General features: G+C 45.6%; 1 protein-coding gene and 1 pseudogene across 15 annotated transcripts in view; both read right to left on the bottom strand.

Annotated features, from left to right (window-relative positions):
- Positions 1 to 26,812, bottom strand: part of LOC146337528 (protein CFDP2 pseudogene) — a 471,985-nt pseudogene that overhangs the window by 186,011 nt on the left and 259,162 nt on the right. The gene's annotated exons all lie outside the window — the stretch shown is intronic.
- On the bottom strand, positions 15,517 to 26,761 carry LOC146337539 (homeobox protein MSX-1-like). Of its 13 annotated transcripts, none has more exons than XM_084814802.1 (7): positions 26,621 to 26,761; positions 24,091 to 24,226; positions 22,717 to 22,769; positions 21,554 to 21,747; positions 21,061 to 21,442; positions 20,746 to 20,909; positions 15,517 to 17,459 (listed from the first exon to the last, which is right to left on the bottom strand). In XM_084814802.1, the coding sequence occupies exons 4-7, from the start codon at positions 21,653 to 21,655 to the stop codon at positions 17,334 to 17,336; spliced, it is 774 nt and encodes a 257-aa protein (XP_084670928.1). In that variant the 5' UTR covers positions 21,656 to 21,747; positions 22,717 to 22,769; positions 24,091 to 24,226; positions 26,621 to 26,761; the 3' UTR covers positions 15,517 to 17,333. The 13 variants fall into 13 exon arrangements, with proteins under 13 accessions (XP_084670928.1, XP_084670939.1, XP_084670929.1 ...); XM_084814813.1 differs by having other exon boundaries at positions 21,061 to 21,323; positions 21,690 to 21,747; positions 22,717 to 22,759; XM_084814803.1 differs by having other exon boundaries at positions 22,717 to 22,759; positions 24,091 to 24,166.

Here is a 26,812-nt window from a genome sequence, read left to right as displayed (position 1 = left end):
AGCCAGCATCCTTGGTAAGCATCCTTAGACCTGGAAGTCAAGCAGAGTCTACCGAAGTAGTTTTCCTGCCCTACTTGAAGGAACGTGGCTCAGTGGTAGGGCACGTGCTTTGCTTTTTTGGTTCCCCCAAACAATCGGTTAAAGGAATGATTATAATTATTATTATTTATTATTATTACTACATATTATTGCTATAAATCTTTATTTTCTGCCCCAAAATGGCATTTAAGGCTACTAACAATAAAATCCAGATTAGAAACAAAATCGGAATTAAAACATAGCACAAAAACAAATACATTAAAAACACAATTAAAAACACAACAGTAAAAGAAATAAACAGCACCAACCAATTAAATCTTCCTTCAGCAACAGACCCGCTTAGATGCCAAAGGCCTGCTTGAATAAAAACAACTTTGCCTGCCACCAGCAGAATAACATAGAGGAAACCGACCTAGCCTTCCTCAGCAGGGAGTTCCAGAGCCTGGGAGCAGCCACCAAGAAGGCCGTCTCTCAAATCCCCACCAAACATGCCTCTGGTGGTAGTGGTACTGAGAGAAGGGTGTCCCCCAGTGATCTTAAAACCCTGGCAGGGCTGTTTGTAAGGCATGTAAGGTAGCTCCCTGGGCTTCATCACACAAGGCTAAAAATCCTGCAATTTACCAGGGCTTCTGCTTCCTGAATCTTTGTGGGATTAGATCGGATCCTTTCCATGTGGCTTAAAAAAAAATCCCTAAACTTCTATGTGGTTCTTTACAAAGCCACTAGGTGGCACTGTTGTTTTATTTGCAACTTTAAATGGTATACCCTCATTTATATCGACTCCATGGTGGGAAGAGGGAAAATGCCAGACTTTCATCGTCATGGAAAACAATGCAATAGAGCTCACAAAGAGCGGGAGGTTCCCTGGAGGAGGGCTGCATCATGTACAGGACCCGCAAACTTCTGTGAGTAAGCAATCTCCATAGCAGGATAAAAGCCCAGTGTGAAGGAGCCCCTTGTCTCCATATGTCTCCTTACACCAATCTCATGTTGTACACCAGCCGTCGCCAACATGGCGCCTTCTAAAGGTGTCAGACCACAACTCCCACCGTCCCCAACCAGGGTGGTTGTGTTTCTTCCTCCTGGGTGATGGTTATCCTTGTTATACAACCCCCAATCCTTGCTTCATACAAGCTAATGGTGTAACCAGAAATTGGGAAAAGTGGTAGTGGTATGGGGTGCGGGGGAGAACATATCTCTGTGCCCACTTCAAGTCTTGGGGACAACAGAATCTGGGGCAGAGGAGGGATGAGCTCTGTTCACACAACGAACTAGGGGCAGTGAGGCTGCCTCCAGCTGGACCGCTTCTAGCACCACCAGGCAAAAGGCATTGTGCAGCTATTCCGTCTTTCTCTCCTTAACAGAAGGAGACAAAAAGATGGAAGAAGGAGCAGGAAAACACGGGAGGATTACAAATGGAAGACAACAATGTCATCTAGAAACCGCCGCCCCCAGGAAAATTCCATGAATGAGGTAGGGGAGTTGTATAGTAGAGGAAACCCTCTAAATGTGTGGAGACCAGGACAGGAGATGGCACCAGACCCCACCCATGACTTGAGGGGCTCCTCTGCACATAGCCCATGGACATCTGCAGGGCAGAATCTGCCACTGCCCTTCATATGTTCTCTGCACCAGATTGGTTGTGTGAACAGGTCCATTTATTCTCTCTCTCTCTCTCTCTCTCTCTCACACACACACACACACACACACACACAGGGTTTTCCCCAATCACATTCCCTTTTCTTTGCCTTGCTCCATACACAAGCAACTATTTATTTGGTCTGTGGAATTTATATCCCGCCCTTCTACCGTAAAAACAGGGCTCAGGGCAGCTTGTATCATTTAAAAAACAAACCAAACAACAGTTAATAGAAGCAGTAGACATGAATCCAAACACAGACAACTTGCAGCAGATAAAAGGCAACACAGGCAGCAATCTTATACACACTTAGGTCAGGTAAATCAGTCCTACGTAAGTTGAGTTCTGGGAGTAAGTCCCAGAACTAGATTAGACTTGCTTCTGAGTAGACATGTACAGGATTGCACTGTAACAAACCAATACGAATAACCACTCTATTCACTTGTATATAAAGCAAGGGGAAAGGTTCTACAGTCAGGAAAGCAGGGGATGGGGGAATTGTGTCTTTTACCCCCAAATCTTCCTAATTAGCTTGGGAGCCCCTGGGATTCAGCCTCCTGTTTTTCCCTCCTACTGGAAACTTTTTGTTGCCTTTCACCGGGCACCCCCCAATTACTGAAACCTGCAATGACACTTTGGACCCTTGGTCTGTTCCCACCATCCTTAATTAGCAACATGTCTCATAACCCTCTTATCTTACCTGGGACAAAAATCTCATACCTATTTTGAGCATGAAGGTAGCTGCTCTTTGCCAGGGACTCTGGGGAATGTATTTATTTAAAAGATTTTAAACCAACCTTTCAGGGCACAGCGTCCTCACAAGGCAGGTTACAAGCCCCTAAAACCCATGAAAATTACAATTCCAACATTTAAACCACAACATTATTCAAGTACAAAAGCAGCAGCTAAATATTTTTACAGGTACAGCACAATTCAACCAAATGCAATAAATGTGTCTTCAGATGATTTTTTTTAAGCCAGAAGTGATGAGGTCATATGTATCCCCTGGATTGGGACCACTACTGAGAAAGCCCCATCTCTAGTATCTGCCAGGCTAATAGCTCTTGCTGATGAGCCAGAGAGCAAGGGCTCTGACTCCGATCTTAATGCTTGGGCGGGTTCATGCAGCTATGGGCTGTCTTTCAGATCACCTGGCCCCAACCCATTTAGGGCTTTAAAGGCCAAACCCAGCACCTTGAATTGGGCCCAGAAACGAAGAGGCAGCCAATCTAACCGATACAGAATAGCTGTACTAGGATCTGAACACCCAGCTCCCACAAGCATTCCAGTGGCTGCATTCTGTACCAGCTGCAGTCTCCAAGCTATCTTCAGGGGCAGCCCCAGAAAGAATGCATTACAGTAGTCTAGCCTGGATGTGCCCAAGGCATGTGTCAAATTCAACTTTCTCTAGAGAGGGCCACAGCTGTCAAACCAGCCCAAGCTGGCAAAAAGCGCTGCTCGCAGTCAACTCCACCTGTGCCTCCAAAGACAGTGCTGAGTCAAGGAGCACCCCCTGATTGTGTACCTGGCCCTTCAAGGGGTGCGTGACCCCATCCGGAGTAAAATCTAAACCTCCAGCAAGAGCAGCGGATGTCTCAGCCCACAGTAGTTCTGTTTTATCTGGATTAAGTTTCAGCTTGTTAGCCCTCATGTATTCCAATACTTCCTCCAGACACCTGTCCAGGGTTTCAACTGCCTCCCTAGGATTAGATGGTGGGAAAGAGAGGTGGAGCTGTGTATCATCTGCATACTAATGACACCCAAGCCCAAACCTCCAGATGACTTTTCCAAGCAGTTTCACATAGATGTTGAAAACCATGGGGGACAGACAGAATTTTGGGGTACCCCAAATGTCAATGGCCAAGAGGTGGAACAAAAATACCAGCACCACTTTCTGGGTCTGTCCCCCCTCCAGAAGGATTGGAACCACACTGTAGCACTGCCTCCAAGTCCCATCCCAGAGCGACGGTCCAGAAGGATGCTATGGTCAATGGTATGGAAAGCGGTGGAGAGGTCAGGGAAAACAATAGGGTCACACTCCCCCCTCCCCTCCATTCCCCAGTGTAAGTCATCCACCGGAACAAACAAGGTAGTTTCTGTCCCAAACGCAGGGCAGAAGCCAGACTCGAATGGATCTAAATAATCAGCGTCATCCAAAACTGCCTGGAGCTGACACAACACTACCTACTTCAAGACCTTGCTCAGAAATGATAAATTTGAAACTGGGTGATAATTCTCCAAACCCTGGGTGATAATCCTTCAAAGAAGGATGTGTGAATCAGCAAAACTCGAGCTTACTGACATTCTCCAAATTCCGTCTCGAAACTCATTCTGACTCGAGTCCATATCAGATTGTTTTTTTTTTCTTCTCGCATGAAAATCTGTGCATAGTTTTGTGCACATTTCCCAAACATTCACATCAGTGGTGTGCATCATTGAAATGTGTGCATTCTTTTCCAATTGATGAAAGCATATTGTGCACATTTTTCAAAAGTGCGCATTTTTTCATGCACATTTTTCAAATGTACACATGCTGTCAAACTCATTGTTTAGGGTCCGTGAATCACATTGCAAGCTTGGACATGAAATAAAATGGTTGAAATAAATGGAGCAAAGAATAAAAGGAACCTGGTGGTCGGAGTCTACTATCGACCACCCAATCAAGGAGAAGACAAGGATGAAACTTTTGAAAAGCAAATAGCCAATGTTTTAAGGAAGCATGATGTAGTAGTAATGGGGGACTTCAATCTCCCCGATATTTGTTGGGAGACAAATTCTGCAAAACATGGCCCCTCCAGGAAATTCCTGACTTGTGTGGCGGATAACTTCCTCCTACAGAAAGTAGAGGAAGGAACTAGAGGATCGGCTATCCTTGACTTGATCCTAACCAACAGAGATGACTTAGTGGATAAAGTAGCAGTTACAGGAACTCTGGGGGAAAGCGACCATGTTGTACTTCAGTTCTTGGTTCTAAGGGAAGCAAAAGCCGAGTGTAGTCAAATGCGTACCCTGGATTTTAGGAAAGCTGATTTTCATAAACTCAGAACAATTATCAGTAAGGTCCCATGGCAAGCGATGCTAGCGAGAAAAGGAGTCCAAGATGGGTGGGAGCTTTTAAAAAAGGAAATTATCAAGGCACAATCACAAGCAATTCCAACAAGAAGAAAAGGTGGAAGACAACAGAAGAAGCCAATGTGGCTTCACAAAAAGCTTAGGGATGACCTGAAAACAAAAAAGGACACATATAGGAAGTGGAAAGAAGGCCAAGTAACAAAGGAAGAGTACAGGCAGATAGCACAGAATTGCAGGGATGGCGTCAGGAAGGCTAAAGCTGAGAATGAGCTGAGGTTAGCAAGGGATGTTAAAAACAACAAAAAGGCTTTCTTCAGCTACGTGCATAGTAAAAGGCAGAGGAAAGAAATGGTGGTTCAGCTATTAAATAAGGATGGCAAAACGATAACAGATGACCAAGAAAAGGCAGAGGTGCTCAATTCCTACTTTGGCTCAGTCTTCTCCCAAAAGAGGGTCTATGACCCCCCTGGCAAAGGCGAAGTACAGGCTGAAGGGGCAGGATTGCAGCTTGAGATCGACAGGCATATGGTCAAGGAACACCTCATTACTTTGAATGAGTTCAAATCTCCAGGGCCAGATGAACTGCATCCTAGAGTCATAAAGGAACTGGCAGAAGAACTCTCAGAACCACTGTCTATTCTCTTTGAGAAATCATGGCAGACGGGGGAAGTGCCAGATGACTGGAGGAGGACTAACGTTGTCCCTATCTTCAAAAAAGGGTAAAAAGGAGGAACCTGGGAACTACAGACCAGTCAGTCTGACATCAATCCCTGGGAAAATTCTGGAGCAGATTATAAAGCAATCCATCTGGAAGCACCTTGACAACAATGCCGTGATTACTCGAAGCCAATATGGATTTGTCAAAAACAAGTCCTGCCAGACAAATCTGATCTCATTTTTTGATCAAGTAACCTCCCTTGTAGACCATGGGAATGCTGTAGACATCATATACCTCGACTTCAGCAAAGCTTTCGACAAAGTGCTCCATGATATCCTGATGAGCAAACTAGCTCAAAGTGGGCTAGATGAAACAACAATCCGGTGGCTCCACAGTTGGCTACAGAATCGGACTCAAAGAGTGCTTATCAATGGGACCTTCTCAAACTGGGGAGAGGTAACGAGTGGGGTACCACAGGGCTCAGTCCTGGGCCCAGTGCTCTTCAACATTTTTATTAATGACTTGGAGGAGGAGGTGCAGGGAATGCTGATCAAATTTGCAGATGACACAAAATTGGTCGGGATAGCTAATACTTTGGAAGACAGAAACAAAATTCAAAGTGATCTGGATAGACTGGAGCACTGGGCAGAAAACAACAGCATGACATTTAATAGGGACAAATGCCAAGTTCTGCACCTAGGAAAAAGAAACCAAATGCACAGTTACAAGATGGGGGATACGTGGCTCAACCACACTACAAGCGAGAAGGATCTTGGAATTGTTGTCGATCACAAGCTGAATATGAGCCAACAATGTGATGTGGCTGCAAAAAAGGCCAATGCTCTTTTGGGCTGCATTCATAGAAGCATCGCTTCCAAATCCCGGGAAGTACTAGTTCCCCTCTACTCAGCACTGGTTAGGCCTCATCTGGAGTACTGTGTCCAGTTCTGGGCACCACACTTTAAGAAGGATGCAGACAAACTGGAGAGGGTTCAGAGGAGGGCAACAAAGATGATCAGGGGACTGGAAACAAAGCCCTATGAAGAGAGACTGAAAGAACTGGGCATGTTTAGCCTTGAGAAGAGAAGACTGAGGGGAGATATGATAGCCTTCTTCAAGTACTTGAAAGGTTGTCACAGAGAAGAAGGCCAGTATCTCTTCTTGGCCATCCCAGAGTGCAGGACACGGAATAATGGGCTCAAGTGACAGGAAGCCAGATTCCGGCTGAACATCAGGAAAAACTTCCTGACTGTCAGAGCAATACGACAATGGAACCAATTACCTGGGGAGGTGGTGGGCTCTCCCACACTGGAGGCCTTCAAGACGAGGCTGGACAGCCATTTGTCAGGGATGCTCTGACTTGGATTCCTGCATTGAGCAGGGGGTTGGACTCGATGGCCTTGTAGGCCCCTTCCAACCCTACTATTCTATGATTCTGTGTACAGACTTTGACTGCAGATTGTGTCCAAATTCGAGGTCGGTCCAGAAGGTGCGAACTGGCTAAATCCTGATCAAAAACAAACAGAAACGAATTTCTGGTACATCCCTAGATCTAAACTTGGCTTCTTCAGCGGTGGTTTCACTGCTGCCAGAGCTACCCCATCCCTTGATGAGGCATTGACCACTTCTGATATCTATACTGTAAGCTCAGTCCTGGCTGATTTTACTAGCCGGTAGGGTCAACATTCTTAGGCTATTCAAACTGAAAAAAAGCAAAGATAGCCATGCTGGTCCATGAGGGGAAAAAAACCCCAAATCCACAGCTGGGCAATAATTAAGACAAATAACATTTGCAAGCTTTCGCGTTCTCCAGAACTCTCCGTCAGCGATGGCTGTATCCATTGTCAATTCTGTCAAAACTAGAGCATCCAGGTCAGAGCAGATACAATTGTATCTGCAAAATGTAATGAAAATTGACCGCTACAGGCCTCTGGAGGTTCCAGCTGCTGATCCATTGGGCCTGTCCGGCTCCTGACCACCTGAAATAGCTCCATTGGCCAGCAATGTGCAATGGAGGTGGAGAAGTAAGTTTATTTGCCAACATCACTGCCAGAGAGTTGGCCTTAAAATGGGCTGTAGTCTGTGTTTGGTCAACTTTGCTTCAAGTTTTCCACCATCTGCATTCTAGTAATCAACTGTGACATTTTATAATTCTCAGCTCCTCATTTATTTATTTATTTTATTTATTTATTTCATTTCTATACCGCCCAATAGCCGAAGCTCTCTGGGCGGTTCACAAAAACTAAAACCAAACAACACACAATAAAACCATTTAAAATATATAGAACATTAAAACCACAATATAACAATACAACCACAATAAAACCTAGCAGCAGTACAGGAATTTAAAATACAGATTTAAAACAGCAAAGATAAAAATTATCTTTTTAATTATCCTCAGAATACTAAGGAGCGAATATGATTCTACAGTTTGGCCAAGAACTTTTAGGAGTGATCATATTGGTAGTCCTAGTCACCCTCCAGTTCCAGGAGTTGACCACGACCTCGGCAGGATCCCTGGCCAGTACTGCAGGGAACTTCTCCAAGGACACCAGGAAGCGGAGGTCTGTAGCTCAGTGGCAGAGACCCTGGTTTGCTTGAAGGAGGTCCCAGGTTCACATCTCCAGGTAGGACTAGAAAAGAATCCTGCCTGAAACCCTGGAGAGCCATGCTGCCAGTCAGTGTCGACAATACCGGGCTAGATGGAGCCAGGGTCTGGCTCAGTATAAGGCAGCTTCCTAGGTTCCTATATATTGATATTTATTTATATTTGTACTTATAGGTCACTTTTCTACCCAAAGGCTTTGAAAGCAGCTAACAAAATAGTGCAACAAAAATGCAGCAGCCCCAATATTGCAAATAAAAAAAAATGGGGTGAATCCTTGCTCCCCCTCTGAAGAATACCCTGTTGTATCTTATCTGTTTGCAAACAAACCAACCAACAGTCCCAGAGTGGTACCCATAGGAGACATTGGAAACACGGGGGCCTTTCCTTTGGAGCTGCAGAATACTGGGATGATTACCCAGCCCAGCGTGGAACTATCGCCCTCTAATGGGCTCAGAGGGCAATTCTCTCCCAGGGCTTGGTTATTAAAAACACACACACCCCTCTCTTGGGAAGCCCCCAACATAACCTTTTTTTATTTATTTACTGAATTGTAAATAATACCGTATGGTACCTGTAATGCTTGCCTCTGCAGATAAACAGGAGCTTTGGGGGAGAGTAATTCTCATCAGGAAAATGGCTTGGGATGGGGTTAAACTCCTTTCCCCCAGTACTGCAGTCCTGATCCAAATATGGACGGTACCCCCCACACACTCACACTCACACACACACACGCACACAATATATGCTGTTCAATAAAATGCAGGAGACCCTATACTCCTATGAGATCCATTGCTATCTTTTTGGCACCAGGTGAAGATCTTCCTATACTTCCAGGTTTTCAATTGTTGGATTTGGTTCTTAAGCTGTTTTATGAGTGGAGTTTTCTCTATTGTAATTTGTTATGTGTTGCTGCTGTTTTAATCTTGTAATCAGTAGTGCAGTTAGGTAATTTTGGACTTAATGGTCTTATGGGAGAGCTGCCCTCTTTAGATGGCAATGTGAATTTTCCTTACTTCAAAATGTGGTAAACTGCCCAACCCTTCTGTGTTTGGGGACCCTCCTTGTGCATTGCTGCATAAGACCCTGGACGTCTGCTCCAAACTCCTGTCCCTGATGGCACCACGGCCTCTAAACCACTCTGGAATCTTACAAGGAAAGGTAGTATAGAAGTCTAATAATAAATATTAACCGTTCTGCTGCATCACATCTAGCTTGGCCCCAATGCTCCCTCCAGACTTGGGCACAGGGAGTCTAGAGATTAGGCCAGAGCTTTCCAGACTGTGTGCCGCGACACATTAGTGTGTCGGCGGCAGTGTGTAGGTGTGTCGCGCGAAATGCAGAAAATTGTGCGGAAGGGCACCGCGGAGCTCCCTCACTCGCGTTTGCTTCCCTTGGCCCCTGCCCCGGAACTTTCTAAAGCAGCTAATGTTAAAGCAGCTAAGGCTTAGCTGCTTTAACATTAGCTGCTTTAGGATCATGTGGTGTCTTGATGTAGGGCGCACATGATTGGCGTTGTTGGAGCAGTACAGCGAGGTAGAGGCACAGGGTGAGGAGAGGGGAGGCGAGGCGCCGCCCTGGGAGCAGAGCTTGGCCAGCGCGAACTGGCAGCGGCCCCGCGAGATTTCAAGCGTGCCCTTCACGAACTTCTGCACCGCGCTCCTGCGCAGCCAGGCCAGAGTAGCGCGCGGGTGGAAACGCCGCCTGGGACTGGGACTGCACCAAGTGGGCCGTCCGCCATCTTGGCCAGTCGGAACGGAGCTCAGTGGAGGCCAGAAGCCTCGGAATCAGCCTGCTCCCAGTCACCCAATCACCGAGCGAGCGCAGCTGCAGGTCGGTATTAACAGTTCTGCTGCATCACATCTAGCTTGGCCCCAATGCTCCCTCCAGACTTGGGCACAGGGAGTCAGAACTTAGGCCAGGAGTTTGGAACAGACCTGGTGCTGGCTGAAGGGAGGCCACCCTCCCAAACCCAGTGTGGCAAACAGCAAGCCACCCACCACGTGGCACTTATAATTTGATTTCTGCCATTTATTTTTATTTTTACTCTGCTGTAATTGTGGATTAACCACCCACTGGCAGTGTACCACTGGAGAGTGCTGGAACTGGACTCTGGACATAGGCATTGCAAATATTTACAGCAATATAGCCTTGTAGTGAGACATATATATTTTCACCATTTTTGTTGGACTTTCGCTTCTCTACTTCATGTGTTTTTGCAGCTGAGCTTCTACCTGGGCCTATGTGTCCTAATATGTATTGTAAATACTTTAGTTAATTTTATTTTTCACATTTTCTTGCACATATTTACATACTGTTACTCATAAATGACAACAATGTATGTTATTATCTTACAAATCATGTATTTTTAAAAATATAAATGAAAGGTTTTCATGAGATATGTTCTATCCCCATACATTTCGTTATTACAATTTATGTATGTGTCCGTATCTCTTACAACAGGTTAGTTTAACCTCCAGTTTGCTAGTAAAACTGAATTACTGTGTCACAAATGATGCATGTCTAAAAAGTGTCTCACCAACATGAAAAGTTTGGAAAGCTCTGGCTTAGGCGGTGAACAAGAGAAGCGCTGGGGCTCAAGCTAACCTGGAAGTCACATCTTCTGTCTTGGACATTCTGTCCACGATCACAAATGTTGCCTTTTCTGTTGTGATTACTCAACAATGCATGCTCGAACAGTCCTGCTTATCGAGGACAATCCCAGTTTTCTGCTGTTTTTGGTAAATCAGTCCCTTTTTTTGCATCCTTTTGCACTAATCACTCAGTTTATTTGCATCAACCAGTGATCATTGCAAATTCTTTCCGAGAAGGAAATTCCTTCCAAGAACTGTTTACATACAGTACATAAAAAGGGATGCATTTAAAAAGCCCTAAAATGATTAGTGTGAGCTGCCAAAACTGACACTTGAGAGCCAGTGTGGTGTAGTGGTGAGAGTGTTGGACTGGGACCCAAGAGATCCAGGTTCTAGTCCTCACTCAGCCATGAAGCTCACTGAGTGACTTTGGGACAGTCACCGACTCTCAGCCTAACCTATCTCACAGGGTTGTTGTAAGAATGAAAATGAAGAGGAAGAGGATCGTGTAAGCTGCCTTGCAAGAGGAAAAACAGTGGGATATAAATGTAATAATAAAAATTTAAAAAATCTTCATATCTAGCACTGACCCACATGAGGTTAAACCTTTGATGGGGGAAGTGAGGGAGATGCATCTTAATTTTAGTGCACATGTGTGTAAATCTACGCACAAGAGCATTAATATGTGCCACTTCAATACACCACAGCTGGTGAGGTTCATTTGGAATTAATAATTACATATTTATAGGACAATTACATTTTTCTATAATATTTTTAAGTCAAAGGACAAACTCCCTCTTTGCTTTTTAATCAGTGCAGGCCAGGCTGTTTTGAGGAAATTCATGCTGCACACACCACCAAGTTGGAAAGACCCTTCATCGATGTGAAATAATATGTGGAGGGCAGAGCAGGTAGCGAGAAAAGGGATGTTGCACAGGTACACAAATGAAGAGTGTCTGTCCTTAGTTTCATTTGTCAAATGCTGGAGAGTATGCTCAGTAATGTGAGCAGGAACACTTTGCACATACTCAAGAGGCACACACATTACTTTGCCTGTTCCAGGGGTGGGCTTTTTAAAAAAAAACCAGAAATTTATAACATTGCAAATATACAAAATCAAACTTCTGAAATAAACCCAAACATATAATTTAATATTAATGAAAAAATGAGAGTGCGGATGAACATTATCTTGAAATTTATCATTCCAGAATGCAACCAACGTTTTTCAACACACATTTTTCATTAAGTAATCTTCTCTTGCACAAATATAAGAAGTCAGTTTTATCACTGTGGCAATGTCCCAAATACTAAAAAAAAACTAGTCTGATAAGAGGGGAGCCCTGCATTTCTTCCAATGAGCTGCCATTGAGATTTTGGCAGCTGTAAATAAATCAGTAACCATTTCTATATCAAAATCCTCTATGCAATCTTTAATATAATTTCACAAAATTCTCCGTGGATCAGCTGATGCTCTGTATCCTTTGATGTGCTCAACATATAGTAAAATACTACACAAGTATGGCTTGATTTTTTTCACAGTGCCAAAAGATATGTAAATAATCTGCTCTTCATTGTCCACACCTCCAGCATCTGTCATGTTCTATCATTGTCTTATACAGTGTTCAATACCATTGATGCAATGTTTTAAACAATCTTGTTTTAATTTCATTGCTGTTGTGTTTCTTTATCCCACAACCACTGCTAGACCTGTGCTGACAAAGCCCTACCTTTCTCCCATTTTCTCTGATATCCTGATGTACCTCTAATTTTTATATCTTTTATGACTGCATAAACCTTTGCTAGTAGGCCTTTACCAGTGGTGGACTTTGATAGGGGGGTCAGGGGGCTGTTGAAGGAAGTCTAAGACCTGACACCTAGTCTTGACTTGAACCCTGGAGAAAATGTCTCCCGAGTAACTGCAAAACATATTTTCAATGTTGAAAAGGGGTATTTATAACTCTGCCCACTTCTCTCGGCTACGGCCTAGAGACTGAACTGGTTTAAATGTTGTTTTTGGAGGATGTGAGGACTGAAGATTCAGCAATCAGTGTAGGCAAAATATTTTTCTTGAATGCCGTAATATTTTTTGCCTGTCACCATGGTCTCAAATTGAGGATTGCCACTGTATTTTTTCTTCGGGGGTAGGGACCTGTCCCTGTGCTTTCACAGCAGTCCAACATACAGAAATATTAGCAGGTGATGCTTTTTCCTGGCATGAGGACAAACTGGTACGGCAAGTTTATCCTGCTTAATTTCTGTGTGTCACCCCCTCTCCCCATTCTGTGAACTTGGCTGCCCGAGTCCCAAGAACAGAAGGCATATGGGGAATAGAAAAGGCAGTCTCTACACAGACATACACACACAGAGAGAAAGACACCACCAGTTGAAGCTGATTATGCAGGCATAGACTTTGGCCCCAAATCCATAGAGCTCCAACTTTGTGTTTGCCTTACCTCTGGAGGCCAAGAGGGCCAGGAGGTTAGGGCAAAGCACTTAGTGAAGAGGGGCAACCCCTTGCATAGAACGGGGTTCCCACTGCAGCCCTGGGGCCGTTTGCATTGCAAAGCACATCTCCAGATAACTTAATGCAAACTCATTAACACAGGGAAAGGCAGAAGAAAGAACAGGGATCCACAGATAGCTCCATGGGCAAGCACTGCAGGTTCCCAGTGGTTTAATGGTAGTACCTGCATGTAAAAATTCTCTGCCATGGCTGGCCTTTGAGTGCTAGTCACTCCTCTCTCTCAACCTCAGTGTTCCACGCCTGTAATTGGTGGCATGCGGGCAGGTCTTTGTGCAGCTCAGCTGGCCAGTTTTAGAGCTGCACGTTAGAAACCCTGCTTACGGGAGGGACCATAGCTCATTTGTTGAACACGTACTCTCTGCATAGAGGAGACCCCAGGCTCAATTCTTAGTTTCTCCAGTTCAAAAGGGATCATGTAGCGGGTGATGGGAAAAGACCCTTGTCTGTCTGAAACCCTGGAGAGCCGCTGCCAGTTAGAGACCAGCTTCCCCCAACCTGGGGCCTTCCAGATGCACTGGACTATCATTCCCATCACTCCCATTGGACATGCTTGCTGGGGACAATGGAAGCTGTAGTCCCACACATCTGGAGGGTGAAAGGTTGGGGGCAGCTGGAGACAACAATACTAGGCTGGATAGACAATTAGTCCAACCTGGGATAAGGCACATGCCTTTCTGTAGTCAATCAGACATAGGTTTGTACTTGTGCATTCTTGTACTTGTTTTCAGTCTTATTGTGTTATTTTAATTGGCTTTTATCCTATTTTTTATGTGAGCCACTTTTGTGGCCCTTTTGAGGACTGAAAAGTAGCCTATGAAACTCTTATTATAAAATATATGCAGGTCATCCCAGTATATGGGGCATTGTAAGTAACTGGCAACGCTCCCTGAACCACCATGTTGCATCTGACACCCACCCACCCCAGGTAGTTTACATTATTATCAAGAGCAGCCTTCCCCAACCTGGTGCCCTCCAGATGTGTTAAACTACAACTCCCATAAGCCCCAGCCAGCAGCTGGCTTGGGATGATGAGACATAAATCAATAGTCCAACATATCTGGAGGGCACCAGATTGGGGAAGGCTGCTTTACAGCATCTATACTAGGGATGTGCGAATCCGCAAAATGTGAGCTTGCCGAAGTTCTCCAAATTCCATCTCAAATTTGTTCTGACTCAAGTCTGTATCAGGTTGTGAGCTTTTCTTTTCTTTTTGCATGAAAATCCATGTATATTTTCATGCATATTTTTCTGAATGTACACATCCATTGTGTGTGTCTTTGAAATGTGCACATCCTTCTCCCATTGATTAAAGCATTTTTGTGCACATTTTTCAAAAGAAGACATTTTTTCATGCACATTCTTCAAAAGTTTGCAGACTGTTGAACAAATCTTTGTTGGTCCGCAAATCACATTGCAAGCTTGGCAATGTATGGATTTTGATCACAGATTGCACCCAAGTCCTTGTTCGATCTAGAAGGTGAGAGCTGGGTGAATCCTGATCAAAAACAAACTGAAACAAATTTTTCGTATATCCCTAATTTATACCCTATCTTTGACAGCCTCAGTGTGCTTTACAGAAAGCCTTATACAAAAAACAAAATATGCTTTAAAAATAGTTTACAAAATAATTGCCAATTACCTATTCCACCCCACAAGCCATATACTGGGATGACCTGCTAATGGAAAATTCTACTTGTTCAAAACATCAAGATTCTGCTTGTTTGTCAATTTGGAAAAGAAAAAACCCCCAATGAGTTTAATTTAAGGGGTGAGATTCCCTATATGTGTCCTCCCCGCCCCACCCTGGCAATAATCCAGAACTGCCTACATCTCTCCCCACCCCTCAAAGAGTATAGGGAACAGTATGGTCACATCTATATGGGGCCACGGTGGCTTAGTGGTTAAGACGCTGAACTGCAGACTGGAAGGTCGGCAGGTCAGCAGTTGGAGACCCGAGTGGAGTGAGCTCCCGTCTTCAGTCCCAGCTTCTGCCAACCTAGCAGTTCGAAAGCAAGAAATTGCAAGTAGATAAATAGGTACCGCCTCGGCGGGAAAGGTGTTCAGTCATGCCGGCCACATGACCACAGAAGCATCTTCGGACAGCGCTGGCTCTTCGGCTTAGAAACGGGGATGAGCACCGCACCCTAGAGTCGGACATGACTGGTTGGGGACTTTACCTTTATGGTCACATCTATCATCACTGGCCACAAGGGGGCACTACGGTAACAAATTGGGACACCCCCTCCCTTTCTGAGCAAACTGTGAATTCAATTAAAGGCGATATTCTGGTTAAGAATAAGTGTGGGTGACTGAAGAGGGTGCAGGCCGGGGAAGAAGCAAGGAGAAAAAAGAGCATATTGTCCCAATTCAAAAAGGGATAACGTATTGATATGTTGGGTTTTATTGCTGTGACACCTAGGTACTATTACTTAGAACTGTGTTTACAGAGTACTGCATTGCAAACCAACCTGAGATAGATATTATGAAGGGTGGTATATAAATGCATTAAAGAAATAAGAAAATAAAAAATAAATCATTTTGTAGAAAGGCAGGATACAAATGCCAAAAATAAAATGCAACACAACAAATAAGGCTTGTACAAGTTGCTCTCCTAAAAGACAAAGTTCTTCTTTTAGCTGATAAGGGAGTATTGCTTCTGATGAAGAGCGCTTACACTAAAAACCCACCAGGCGTAACAACTGGAGCACTTTCACAAATCAAGCCTATTTTTCCTCCAGCATCCTTTGAGGTTCGGGAGTTTAGAGGGGGTGCTGACCTTTCCCTCTTTTTCCTACACACACACACACACACACACACAGGAATTAATCTTCTTCAGCACCAGAAATATATCCACATGTTTTTGAGTTGCAACTCCCATCAGCCCTAGCCAATAGTGAGGGATGATAGGAGTTAGAGTCCAACAACATCTGGAGGGCCACATGTACCCCATACCTGGATTAGAAGGTTTATCTCTGTGCTAAACATGTACCGTATATATTTCTGGGCTAAATATGTACTGTCTTGTTGCTGATTCTACGCATCACGTTGCTGTTAAGAGCCACAAAAGCAAATTGAGCTGTTTTTTTCTCCGCTTAGTTGGCAATGCTTCTTGGAGGTCTCCCCTGGGACAGCTGCTCTTTTGAAGTCTCAACTACTAAAAATGAAAAAAGAGCGAACTTCCTAGACCAGAGGCGTCTGTACACGAGCGATTTATTGCACGCTTGTGAGTGGTCACTCACAGAATTTTGTGGGTCCTTTACATGATGTCATCAACCTCCAGGGCGCCTCGCGCACGTTCCCCCCTTTATCCCACTTTTACCTAGTAATAAAAGTTAATGGTGCCATATCGGCAGTGTGCCGGCTTAGCACCATGAACCTGATGGGGAAGGACTTTCCTTGATTCAAACCATGTGTCTCTCGTTCAGCAATCAGAGGGAGACAAGAGTAAAATGCCTCCCTGCAACAAAGGGAGATGGATCTGATTCCCCATCCCACCAAGCTCAGAATCACTGTCCTCTGTTGATTCAGAGCACCCCATTATGTTCAGTGGGGCTTACTCCCAAGTACGTATGCCGAGGATTGCAGACTTACAGAGTGATTTTATGTCTTCTCAGAAGTAAGTCCCACTGACTTCAATGAGGCTTACTCCCAAGTAAGTGTGCCTAGGGCTGTGAGGAAACAGTACAGCACAAGTTAAGCGACAAAAGCAAGATTCCCCCCACCCCGCTCCTTTGCACACATGCAAGGGAGAGAGGGAGGGAGACACTCTCTCGTTTCAAACCACATGTCTGCTGTGTAAAGAAGCCCATCGTAATCCCACAAAGAAAGCAAAAGCAGAAAGCCCTGGGAAAGGATGAGATTTTTTTTGCTTAATGTAGGGACACCCTAGGATTGCCAACTTTTAATTGTAAAAATACAGGGTCCCGGATCATGCCCGGGATGTAACCATGCAGTTGGAGCTGGGGCAGATCCTGGCAGGTAGAAGCAGGAGGCAAGATGGAGGAGGCAAGATGGAGGGGGCAAAACCTGCTGGATTATGTATGTAGGCTGAAAAATGCAGGAGTCTGTTCACTGGCTTTCCAGACCCCAGTCCCAGTTCCCCAACAGTCACGGAGCTGAGCAATGTGGGTCAGACAAGAGAAAGGCTGGGCGGTCAATTCATCTTATGCTCCCCTTGCCCCTGCCCCCTTGCCCCCTGGTTATTAGTGCCAACCGAAGGGGGACTGGCCCTGCACTGGGTTCCCCTTCACACCCATGCTGCTGATTGGCTGCTGCTTCAGGAAGTCCCGCCGTTCCCGGGCTCTCCGGTTCTGGAACCAAATCTTCACCTAGCAACAAGAAGAGGAAGTCAATCACTTGTCTGAATCCTACCCACTTGGGAAGCGCTCCCCCCTTTCTGTGAAAATGCAGAGCAGAGAGACCGAAGAAGGGAAATGGGTGGATGATGCCCTCTCCCACAGCAACACAGGGGCAAAGCTGAGACTTCACACAAGCTTGGACTTACTCCGCACGCCCCAGGTGTAATTGTTAGGAAACGCTCTAAGAACCACTTCTTAAGGGATGCTTTAAGATTGTGTCCAAACCACTAACTTAAATTGGTTCATTCAACAGTCATGACAAGAAGCCCTCCTGTTCTTTTGTGGGGAGTTGGGGGAATCTATCACTCCCCTGAAATGACAGTTCCCAGGCTCCTTTGTGAGGTGCCATAATACTTAATCTGGTTTCACACCTATAGTATAGCTTTGGCCAATCAGTAAATCCACATCCACCCCATGGCTCCCCCAAACAGAGGCTGACATATTTACTTTCACTATGGTATAGTGCAGACTTCCCCAACTCCAACACCCTGCAGGTGTGTTGGATTACAACTCCCATCACCCCAGCTGGCAGTGGATGGTGGGAGTTGTAGTCCAACACATCTGCAGGGGTTGTGGAAGGCTGCCCTGCAAATTCAGTTGACGGATTCTCCCCTTAACGATGGCAGTCTAAGAAAACACACAGAAAGACTCTATGGCTATGTTTGCACATAATGCTAAGTGATGGTTTATCTTAATCATGGTTTGATGCTTTATCCATTAATTGTCTTTTTTTCACTCTTTCTGGTTTGTTTCTGTCCTGCCCATTTTTCCAGCCTTCAGAGCAATTTCATTTCCAGGCTGCTCTTGCTGGGCACCTCCTTTTGCAGGCAGAGAGCAGCGCAAACAAGCCAGGAATAAGCCATGGTTCAGACATCCCACCAAGCCATGGTTTAAACAAGCCAGACTTTGTAAGCCAACAGTAAACCATAGCTTCTACTTGTGGTTTGTAGCTGGTTAACAAACCATGGTTTGTTCACAGGGATGGGTTCACAAATGCAAGCCAGATTTCAACAAACTACACCATGGCTTAGTGTTATGTGCGAACCAGGCCTATGGTTCTGGCAGGAACTCCATGTCTGCTTGCATCCTGCATCCTATCAGCACTGCCAAGGCATTGTTTTTCTGCAATCAGCTGGAAGCAGAAGGAAAACGGAGTTTCCACGCAGCACTTTATATAGTGTTATATTATCCAGTAATGCCCTTCTCTGTGGCCAAGATAATATCTACAGAGGTCCTTTTTGATGTTAATTAAAAGGTCCTTTCCTATGATAATTAAAAGATTCCTCTTTGCAGGTCCTACTCATCTTATTGCTTCTTGATGAGTGAGGGTGGGGAAGTAGTAATGAATTGCCCCTTGATTATCCTCTCTTAATTGCATCAGTTTCAAGGTCTGTTCCAGCTGGAATGGGGAGAGAAGCTATATAGTTACTGGTTTCCTTGCATTTCTTTTTCCTTCTGCATTTTTTTTAATAGTGAAATACAAACATTTGTTTAAAGGAACAAAAGTTCTGAAAAGCCTCAATAGTACTGGGCATGCCAGCAGTACAATGGAGTTTTATTGCAACAGCGCAAATTAAACGAGGGTGCAGGGGTGCACAGGAGAAAGCATTGGAATACAATGATTTGGCAACACTGCCATACCGTGAGTGAACAAAGAGTGGCAGTTGCAGAGAAAAGGGCTAATGCCAAAGTGCCTCTCAGAGGTAGCACAGTACATTCTAGGAGCAGCTCAGCATCAATTCTATTGCTCTACAAGGAGGAACTATCGTAGAGTTATGGAAAGATGCAGGAGGCTGCTCTGGGAGCAGCTCAGTGGCATAGGAGGTCAGTCCAGGACTAGCTCAGTTATCAGTTCCCTAGGAAACCACCATGCCCCCTCTTTAATGAGCTTCAACCGTGCATTAAAAACGTGGTTGTTCAGGCAGGCATTTGGGGTGGGTTAGGGTATTTTTAGAAATACAATGTTTTAATGTGGAATTTTATTGTTTTAAACTGTTTTATTATACACTCTGTACATCGCCTAGAGTGGCTGGGTGACCAGCCAGATGGGTGAGTAATAAATTAAATAAACAAACAAACATCACCTCTATGCCACACCTGGATGGAGACAGCCTGGCCACAGTTTCTTACTCGTTCTCTGGTAACCTCCCATTTAGATTATTACAGTATCTTGTACGTGGGGCTGCTTTGAAAAGAGTCCAGGAAATGCAACTGGTCAAAAATGAGGCAGCAAGATTGTTAACTGGAACAGGGCAATTCAGTCATATTATGCCAGCTGCACTGGCTCCAGTCTGTTTCCAGGTCCAGTCCAAAGTGTTGCTGTTAACCTTCATAAAGCCCTTCATGGTTTGGGACCAGAATGCCCCAAAGCTCACCACATATACTGACCCATTCCCTGAGATCCTCTTCAAAGGCCTTGCTCAGGGTGCCCCCATCAACTGAAGCGATGTCGGCAGCTACCATGGAGAAGGCCTTTTCGGTGGTGGCACCCAGCTGTGGAATGCTCTCCCCAGGGAGGCTCACCTTCTTTATGTCAGCATCAGGTGAAGACTTTTTTTTTAATTCTTCCAAGTCTTTTTTTTAAAAAACAGCTGTCATCTTAACTGTTCTGAAAAATAAAAGAAGTTAAAGGAAAAAAGGAGGCTTCCTTTAACCTCTTTAGTTTTTGTGGTTTTGTAAGTGTTAGGTTGGATCTTATTGTTCTGAACCACTGTTTCTGCAATGCCTATTATTGTTACTTGCTTTTATGCCTCTCTTTGTCGGAAAACAATATGCTACTAGTCCTGATGGCTATATGCTACCTCCAGTATCAGAGGCAGTATGCCTATGTACCCCAGCGGCTGGGGAACATAGGCGGGAGGGTGTTGTTCAGGCATGCCCTTTTTTGTGGGTTTCCCGTGGGCAGCTGGTTGGCTGCTGTGTGGACAGAACGCTGGACTAGATGGACCCTTGGTCTGATCCAGCGGGGCTCTTCTTCTGCTGCTGCAAGTAGTTATTTTACGATATCAGGTTTTTAATTCTATTTTATCATTCACCATCGACAGCTGCCCAGAGAATGATGTCATTGGGCAGCCTGATACAAATACAGCAAGCAAACAAATAAACAAATGTCTCCTAGGGTGATATTCAAAGAGACTCCATAGCCGCAGTAGATGCTTTGGGAAGGAGGGCTACCAAGCTGCCCCTAGTGGGCTGCCTGAGGCCCCAATCCTCACTTGAACGGACAGAGATGGAATGAAAGGCGGCACTCCCTTACCCGGTTCTCCGTGAGGCCCAGCAGAAGAGCCACGTCCCTCACCTGCCCAGTGCCAAGATAACGGGTTTGTTGGAAGCTGCTCTCCAGCGCTCCCAGCTGAGCTGCAGAGAAGGGCACTCGGGGACTGCGGGATGTCGGCCGCGGACCGCCCTCCTGCTTCATCTCTGCAGGGAAGGAAGAAGAGCAATCACATTAAAAAGAGCAACACTGCTTCGCTGCGGCTCCGGTGCCGCCATGCAAGGGCCGGACATGGGTGCGCTGATGATGCCTTGCTTCGAACAAAACGGGTGGGGGGCGTTGCTGAGGAAGCCTTACTTGGAACGAAGGGGGGCTTGAAACGGGAACAGCTGATCCAGGCGTAGCCCTGAGAGGTCCGAGCCCACTCCGCGGTGCCTCCTGCTGGTTCCTTGTGCTTCTCTCTCTCCCCTTCGGAACCATCCGGGGCCAGGATGGAACAGATGGAGAAGTCAGCTATGCGCCGAGAAGGCTTTGTCCTCTGTGGGGCGGGGTGACCCCTCTGCTCTGGGGACTGCACCTGGGAGATGAAGGCAGCAGCAGTGGCTGTGGGGGGGCTGTCTCTGTTGAAAAAGGGCCACACGGGAAGAATCATGGGGCTGTCCAAGCCACAGAGAGTGAGACTGGCCATCATTCTTGGAGGCTGAAGGGAGCCTTCCTCAGTGGGCTGAGCCAACGGGTTCTGGAGACAAGGAGAGGAGCGGAAACAGATGGTGGGGGCATCCCTGCACCATCTATTTAACAGCCGGGGGCTGAGCTAGTGGAGAGAGAGGGAGATTTGCAAGGGATTTACCTGGGACCAATCCACTGGCCGGGTCAGGAGGGATAAAATTACCTCACAGCGGCCGTACCTGTGGGGCTCGAAGAGAGGAGAGTCCCTACCGGATGGTAACATCTCCTGTTACGGGGAGGGGGCTTCAAATGGACACCTGATCCTCCTGGTCAAGAATACATTCATGGCAGCTGCGAGGCCTCCATCCCTTGGTTCTAAAACAAAAGGTGCTGGGGCTCAAGGGCTTGTTTGGTAGTTCACAGCTTTGGGCCTGGAAGCCTTTCTCCTCAACCCACAATTGGCGGCAGGCTCTCAGTAGTGAGGGAAAGGAGCTTTGCCCATGCTTTGTGTCACCCGCTTTATTTGCTTTTGGTGTCCCACAGCCAAATCTTGATGTTTCAGACAGATTCTGTGGCCCAGGCCCTGTCTTGGGCGAAATCTCACTTTCCCTCGTGCATCCTATAGGCTTGAGGAAGCGATGGCCACTTACAGCCACCTGGAAACCACGACGAAGCATTAAGAGCGCAATGGATGTTGCAACTGCCTCAGATATCTCAAGTTTGCCACAGACTTGTTCACCTCTAAATTGCCTGTCCCTTGTCAGTTCCGCATGTGATGACTCACAGCTGAATACATGAACCGTAGCTGCTAAAAAGGACTGTGCTGGATAGGGTGTGAGGTTACAACACCTTCTGTTTGTGCTGTTAGGCCCATGATGGGACCCTCAGATATGTAAGGGAGCAGGTGATGCTGGTGGCGAGGACTAGACACCAGCTCCGCTGCCCTGTCTCACTGGGGGAGAGCACCTGCTCTTTCGTATTGCTCTGCCTTTTCCCCCTTGGTGCCCCTTATGCCTGCAGCTCCCTCCCAAAGCCAGACAGGTCTCCTGCTCCCTTGATGCTCTCTTTTCCCCCTGCCTGCTCCACACACCCAGAACTCCCTCCCAGAACCCAGCTTAAGACCCATGGCTTCATCACCTGTGATGCCTTTGATCCTGCCCCTTAGTCCAGGCCTGCTGAACCGCTTGCAGCCTGAGTTGCAGTCCAACACATCTGGAGGGTGCCAGGTTGGAGAAGCCTGCTGTATCCCTTCCAGTGCTCCCCCCACCCCATGCTCTCCTCCTCCACCTCCCCCCACAGTGTCCTTGTCAGCTCGAATCATATTTCCGAAGAGGCTCCCATTACCTCTGCCGGTTCCCTGGTTCCTGCAGCGTTGTCAGGAGAATGCCTGATCCAGCCTCCGGTTCCAGGATTAAGGATCCAGAAGAGCCACAAAAGAAACCAGGAAAAGAGGGCACAATTAACTAATTACCTCCTCCCCATTTAATCCCTAGTTGAGGAGCAGCCTGTAACACAATCTTAGCTGCACCCCATTACATAATAAGGCTCCTGGGAAACCAGATTAAAACGGGCAAACATGCATGTTAAAAGTCCATCTGACCAGCTGGTCAAATGGGCAGAAAAAGAGATTTTTTCAGGCAGAGAAACTCAAGAGCCCCTTGGGGAAAGTTGCTTGTTGGCACAAAAACCTGCACCTTCAGAAACTCATGAATAAGAAAAGAAAGGGAAAGGCAGGTTAGAACTGAATAACCCACAGTTCCACTGTGTGGAAGATTTTATGTCTGAAGTCTCCATCTCTTTGAATGCCTGCCAGTTCTTTCATCTCTCAGCCTGAACTCAGGGTTTGCGCACAGGCTAAAAGCTCCCCTGAGGATCTCAACTTTCATTTATATTTTAAAGGACGTTTCTAGCCCTCATGGTTGAAGGTATTCTTGAAAGTGAATAAGCAATGTCTGGTGAAATATCAGCAGAATTACCGAAAGAGATCAGGTGTTCAATATCCTCCATACAGCTCCTTGCCCAACACCATGACTAACAGAAGAGTCATTTATGCAAAATGATAAAAATTGCAAACTCATGCAAGATGAGGGGGAAAAGATACATATTTGCATAACCCATGCAGATTTGGGGACTCCATTTGCCTTCTTGCAGAATTCGATGGAGGCTTTTTAAAAAGTTGCAACATCTAAGGCCTGAGGAGAGGACAATTTTCATTATCATCTACTCCCCCACCCTTCATCAGGTCCCTCTGTAACTGCAAAAAGCCAGGAGCTTCAGCTTATCCAGCAGCCCTTGTGAAGAGTTTCCCTGTCCTCTTAGGGACAAAAACATCAGATGCTACATGGCCTTGATTGCTACATAGTACACACTCCAGGGGTAGGGTGTGTGTGTGTGTGTGTGTGTGTGTGTGTGTGCGCGCTACCTTCAAAGAGGGGGTGCCTTCAAAAAGCAGCAGCTGAAACTGCCACACAGCCAGCAGTAGCAGCATCTAAGGCATCCTTCCCCAATGTGGCGGCCTACAGATGCGTTGGACTACAACTCCCATCATCCCTGACATTGGTGATGTGGCCATGGCTGTCAGATAATAGGAACAATTCCGCATGCTTCCAGACACTGGGGGGGCGATAGAGAACATATTGTATGTTTATCCCCCTTGTCCCGTAACTTGGGGCTTCTTCACACTGAGCTTTTATCCTGCTATTGAGATTGGTTACTCACGGAGGTTTGCGGCCCCTTTAGATGACGTCATCAACCTCCAGGGCGTCTTCCGCACTAAATGACTTTTATTCCATCTCTTAAAAGATCAGAGATAATAAGCTATCAAATTACAGCGCTTGATTTCCGCTTCAGTTCCCTTGTGAAAAAGGAAAAGTTGCAATAAGAGGAGCTTGATCACTGCGCCATCTAGTGGCTGTATAATGAAACATATAGAAGACTCAGATAAGGGGGAAAGAGGGGGGAGGAAGTGCATATCATTATTATTTACATTTCTATACTGCCCAATAGCCAAAGCTCTCTGGGAGGTTTACAAAGATTAAAAACATTAAAAATACAGTATACAGAGATTAAAAGCTATTTACATAAAAAACACACAAACAGACAATATGCACAAGAGAACATATATCTAAAACAATTTCAAACAAGCAATCTCAAGCAGACAACCATAACCATAATTTATTTATTTTTTTATTTAATTTCATTTCTATACAGCCCAATAGCCGAAGCTCTCTCCATAAGACAATCCAGGATCAATTAGAACTTATCATATGCTGCCAAATGCCTGGGAGAAAAGTCTTAACCTGGCACCAAGAAGATAACAGTGGCCCAGGCGGGCCTATCTAGGGGGGGAGAGTCGGGCTCTGTTGTTATTGGAAGGTACTGATGGGTGGTGGATGGCAGGGGGCTGGGCTGGGTATACACCTGTACAGATGCTGCAAGGCAGTATTTGGAAAGTTTCCAAGAGTTTCCAGTGCAAGCTGATAATGACCTGGTCCGCATGATATGGTACGGTTTGTCGTGGGATACTGAACCCACAATGAGTGCGGCACCTGCAGGCGTCGTTTCGCATATTCAACCCCCACTCTGGGGCTGTCGTGCCACACGAACCCGGCAAGCATGGGCCACGCGAGGGCCAAACAACCCTCAGGCAATCCTAGGACAGACCATGGGTTATGCAAGAATTGTTCAACCCCCGCACAACCCCCGCTCCCCAGGCCTGCTCGACACGACAACCCCTGAGCAGAGGCTGGACATGCAAAATGGTGGTTGCATACGCCCCACGTGCGCTGCAGCCACACCATAAAGGGAGTCTGTCATGATCCTGCATTTAAAACAGAAGCAGAAGCCCTGTTTTAAATATGGGTTTTTAGGCTGGTGTAGAGATGCTCTTGACTGGCTCCTTTCTTCTACTTCCACCCCTTCTTCTTTGCCTCTGCAACAGACATGTGTTTACTCCCTGAGGGAAGCAAGTCACCGTACCTCATGTCTTCATTTACATACACAAACACACCCAGCTTTAGAGGGTGCTTGTAGCGGAACAGCGTTAGATAGCGTTCTTCGTCACACCAAACTTTCCAGCACTGGCCACTGCTTGCATTCAGCCCTTGGGCTGAAAAGTTTCCCCACCCCTGTATAAGAGAGCCAGGCTTGCATCCAAACTAGACCTGATGTCTATTACACTATATATTTTAAATAGAAATAGTCTCAACCTAAACTGGTGCTGGGCAGGACAGCCTTTCAGATGGAGGACGTCGTGTCACTGAATAACAGTAGCTATGTAGCTCTTTCACCTCTCTGACTAAATGTCACCATGCCCTGGCACTTCCATGGTTCCTCTGGCTACCATATGACCAGATGGAGGGATGAAAGAAAGGGTTGCCAATTGTTTTTCCTTTAATAATTTATTTCCTATTGCTGTTATGCACTGGAACTCAACTAAAAAAAATTCTTGTGCACCCAATAAAAAGGCTTCTGTCATTGATTAATCTACCAATTAAAGCTTAGTGCCCTGAATAAAATGCAGTAAAATCTGCAATAAAATATCTCCACCAGCATTCCCCTCCAGGTGTGTTGGACTACAACTTCCATTATTCCCCTAGTATGGTGAAGGTTGATCTACATGGCATTTCATGGATGTTTCTTGCACTAATTACTTTTGTCTGCTGCTGGTATTGCACATGACAACATCTCAAGGTTTAACTAAATTCTACATAGATTTCTTAACCTTGGGTGAGTTGGAAGGGAGCTTTGTTCCCTTGTTTGGTCTGAGGTTAGAAAAGCAAATGCTGTCAATTAGACATTGATGCTTGAGGTGGGATGACGGAAGAAACTCCAGGTGGGAGAACAGCTAGCTGTTCATTTGCATATATTAATTGTTGGTTATGTATATGTACATTTAGATTCCACCTTTGCGAATCATTCAGGCTAAAATACTTATTTTTTTAAAAAAAGGTGGCTTATGGTAAAATAATAATAATAATAATAATATTAATAGTCAAGTCTGCTTTAAAATGGCCAGTCTAACTTGAGGTCGAAGAAAGCAGTAAAAAGTCCTAAGGCAATTAGGCTTTTTTTCTTTATCTGTAAATCTCAGGCACACAGCTGGGCAGTGGAATCCTATCCATGTTTACTCAGAAGTAAGTCCCGATAAATGTAGTTATTGTAATTACAATAATTTGTTACCTGCCTTTCCAAATAAAACAGTAAACACAATTACAAAGAACTCTACAAAAGAACAAATCCGGCTTACTCCCAGGAAAACCTGTGCATAGCGCTGCAGCGTTAGCGCTCAGGTTCCCCCAAATGCTGGTCAAATGGAGGGTGATGGCGAAGCGGCTTGGCGGACTCAGTTTCTAGGCGTTCCTCGCGGTGGAACAGAACTACGGACCTCAACGCGTTTGCTCGGAAGAACTACGTTATCCACATATCTTTGCGAGCAGCT

The sequence above is a fragment of the Heloderma suspectum genome, chromosome 10, assembly GCF_057233095.1.
Source record: "Heloderma suspectum isolate Gila_16-S chromosome 10, 16-S_ref, whole genome shotgun sequence".
Taxonomy (NCBI): domain Eukaryota; kingdom Metazoa; phylum Chordata; class Lepidosauria; order Squamata; family Helodermatidae; genus Heloderma; species Heloderma suspectum.
This window is presented reverse-complemented; position numbering and strand designations above follow the sequence as displayed.

Excerpts from the sequence above, each read along its gene's own strand:
- LOC146337539 (XM_084814802.1), bottom strand. The coding sequence starts at position 21,655 with ATGTTACCATCCGGTAGGGACTCTCCTCTCTTCGAGCCCCACAGGTAC. Across the intron at positions 21,443-21,553 it reads GGCCAGTGGATTGGTCCCAG|AACCCGTTGGCTCAGCCCAC; the intron begins GTAAATCCCTTG and ends CCTTGTCTCCAG. Across the intron at positions 17,460-20,745 it reads TGGGCCTCACGGAGAACCGG|GTGAAGATTTGGTTCCAGAA; the intron begins GTAAGGGAGTGC and ends TCTTGTTGCTAG.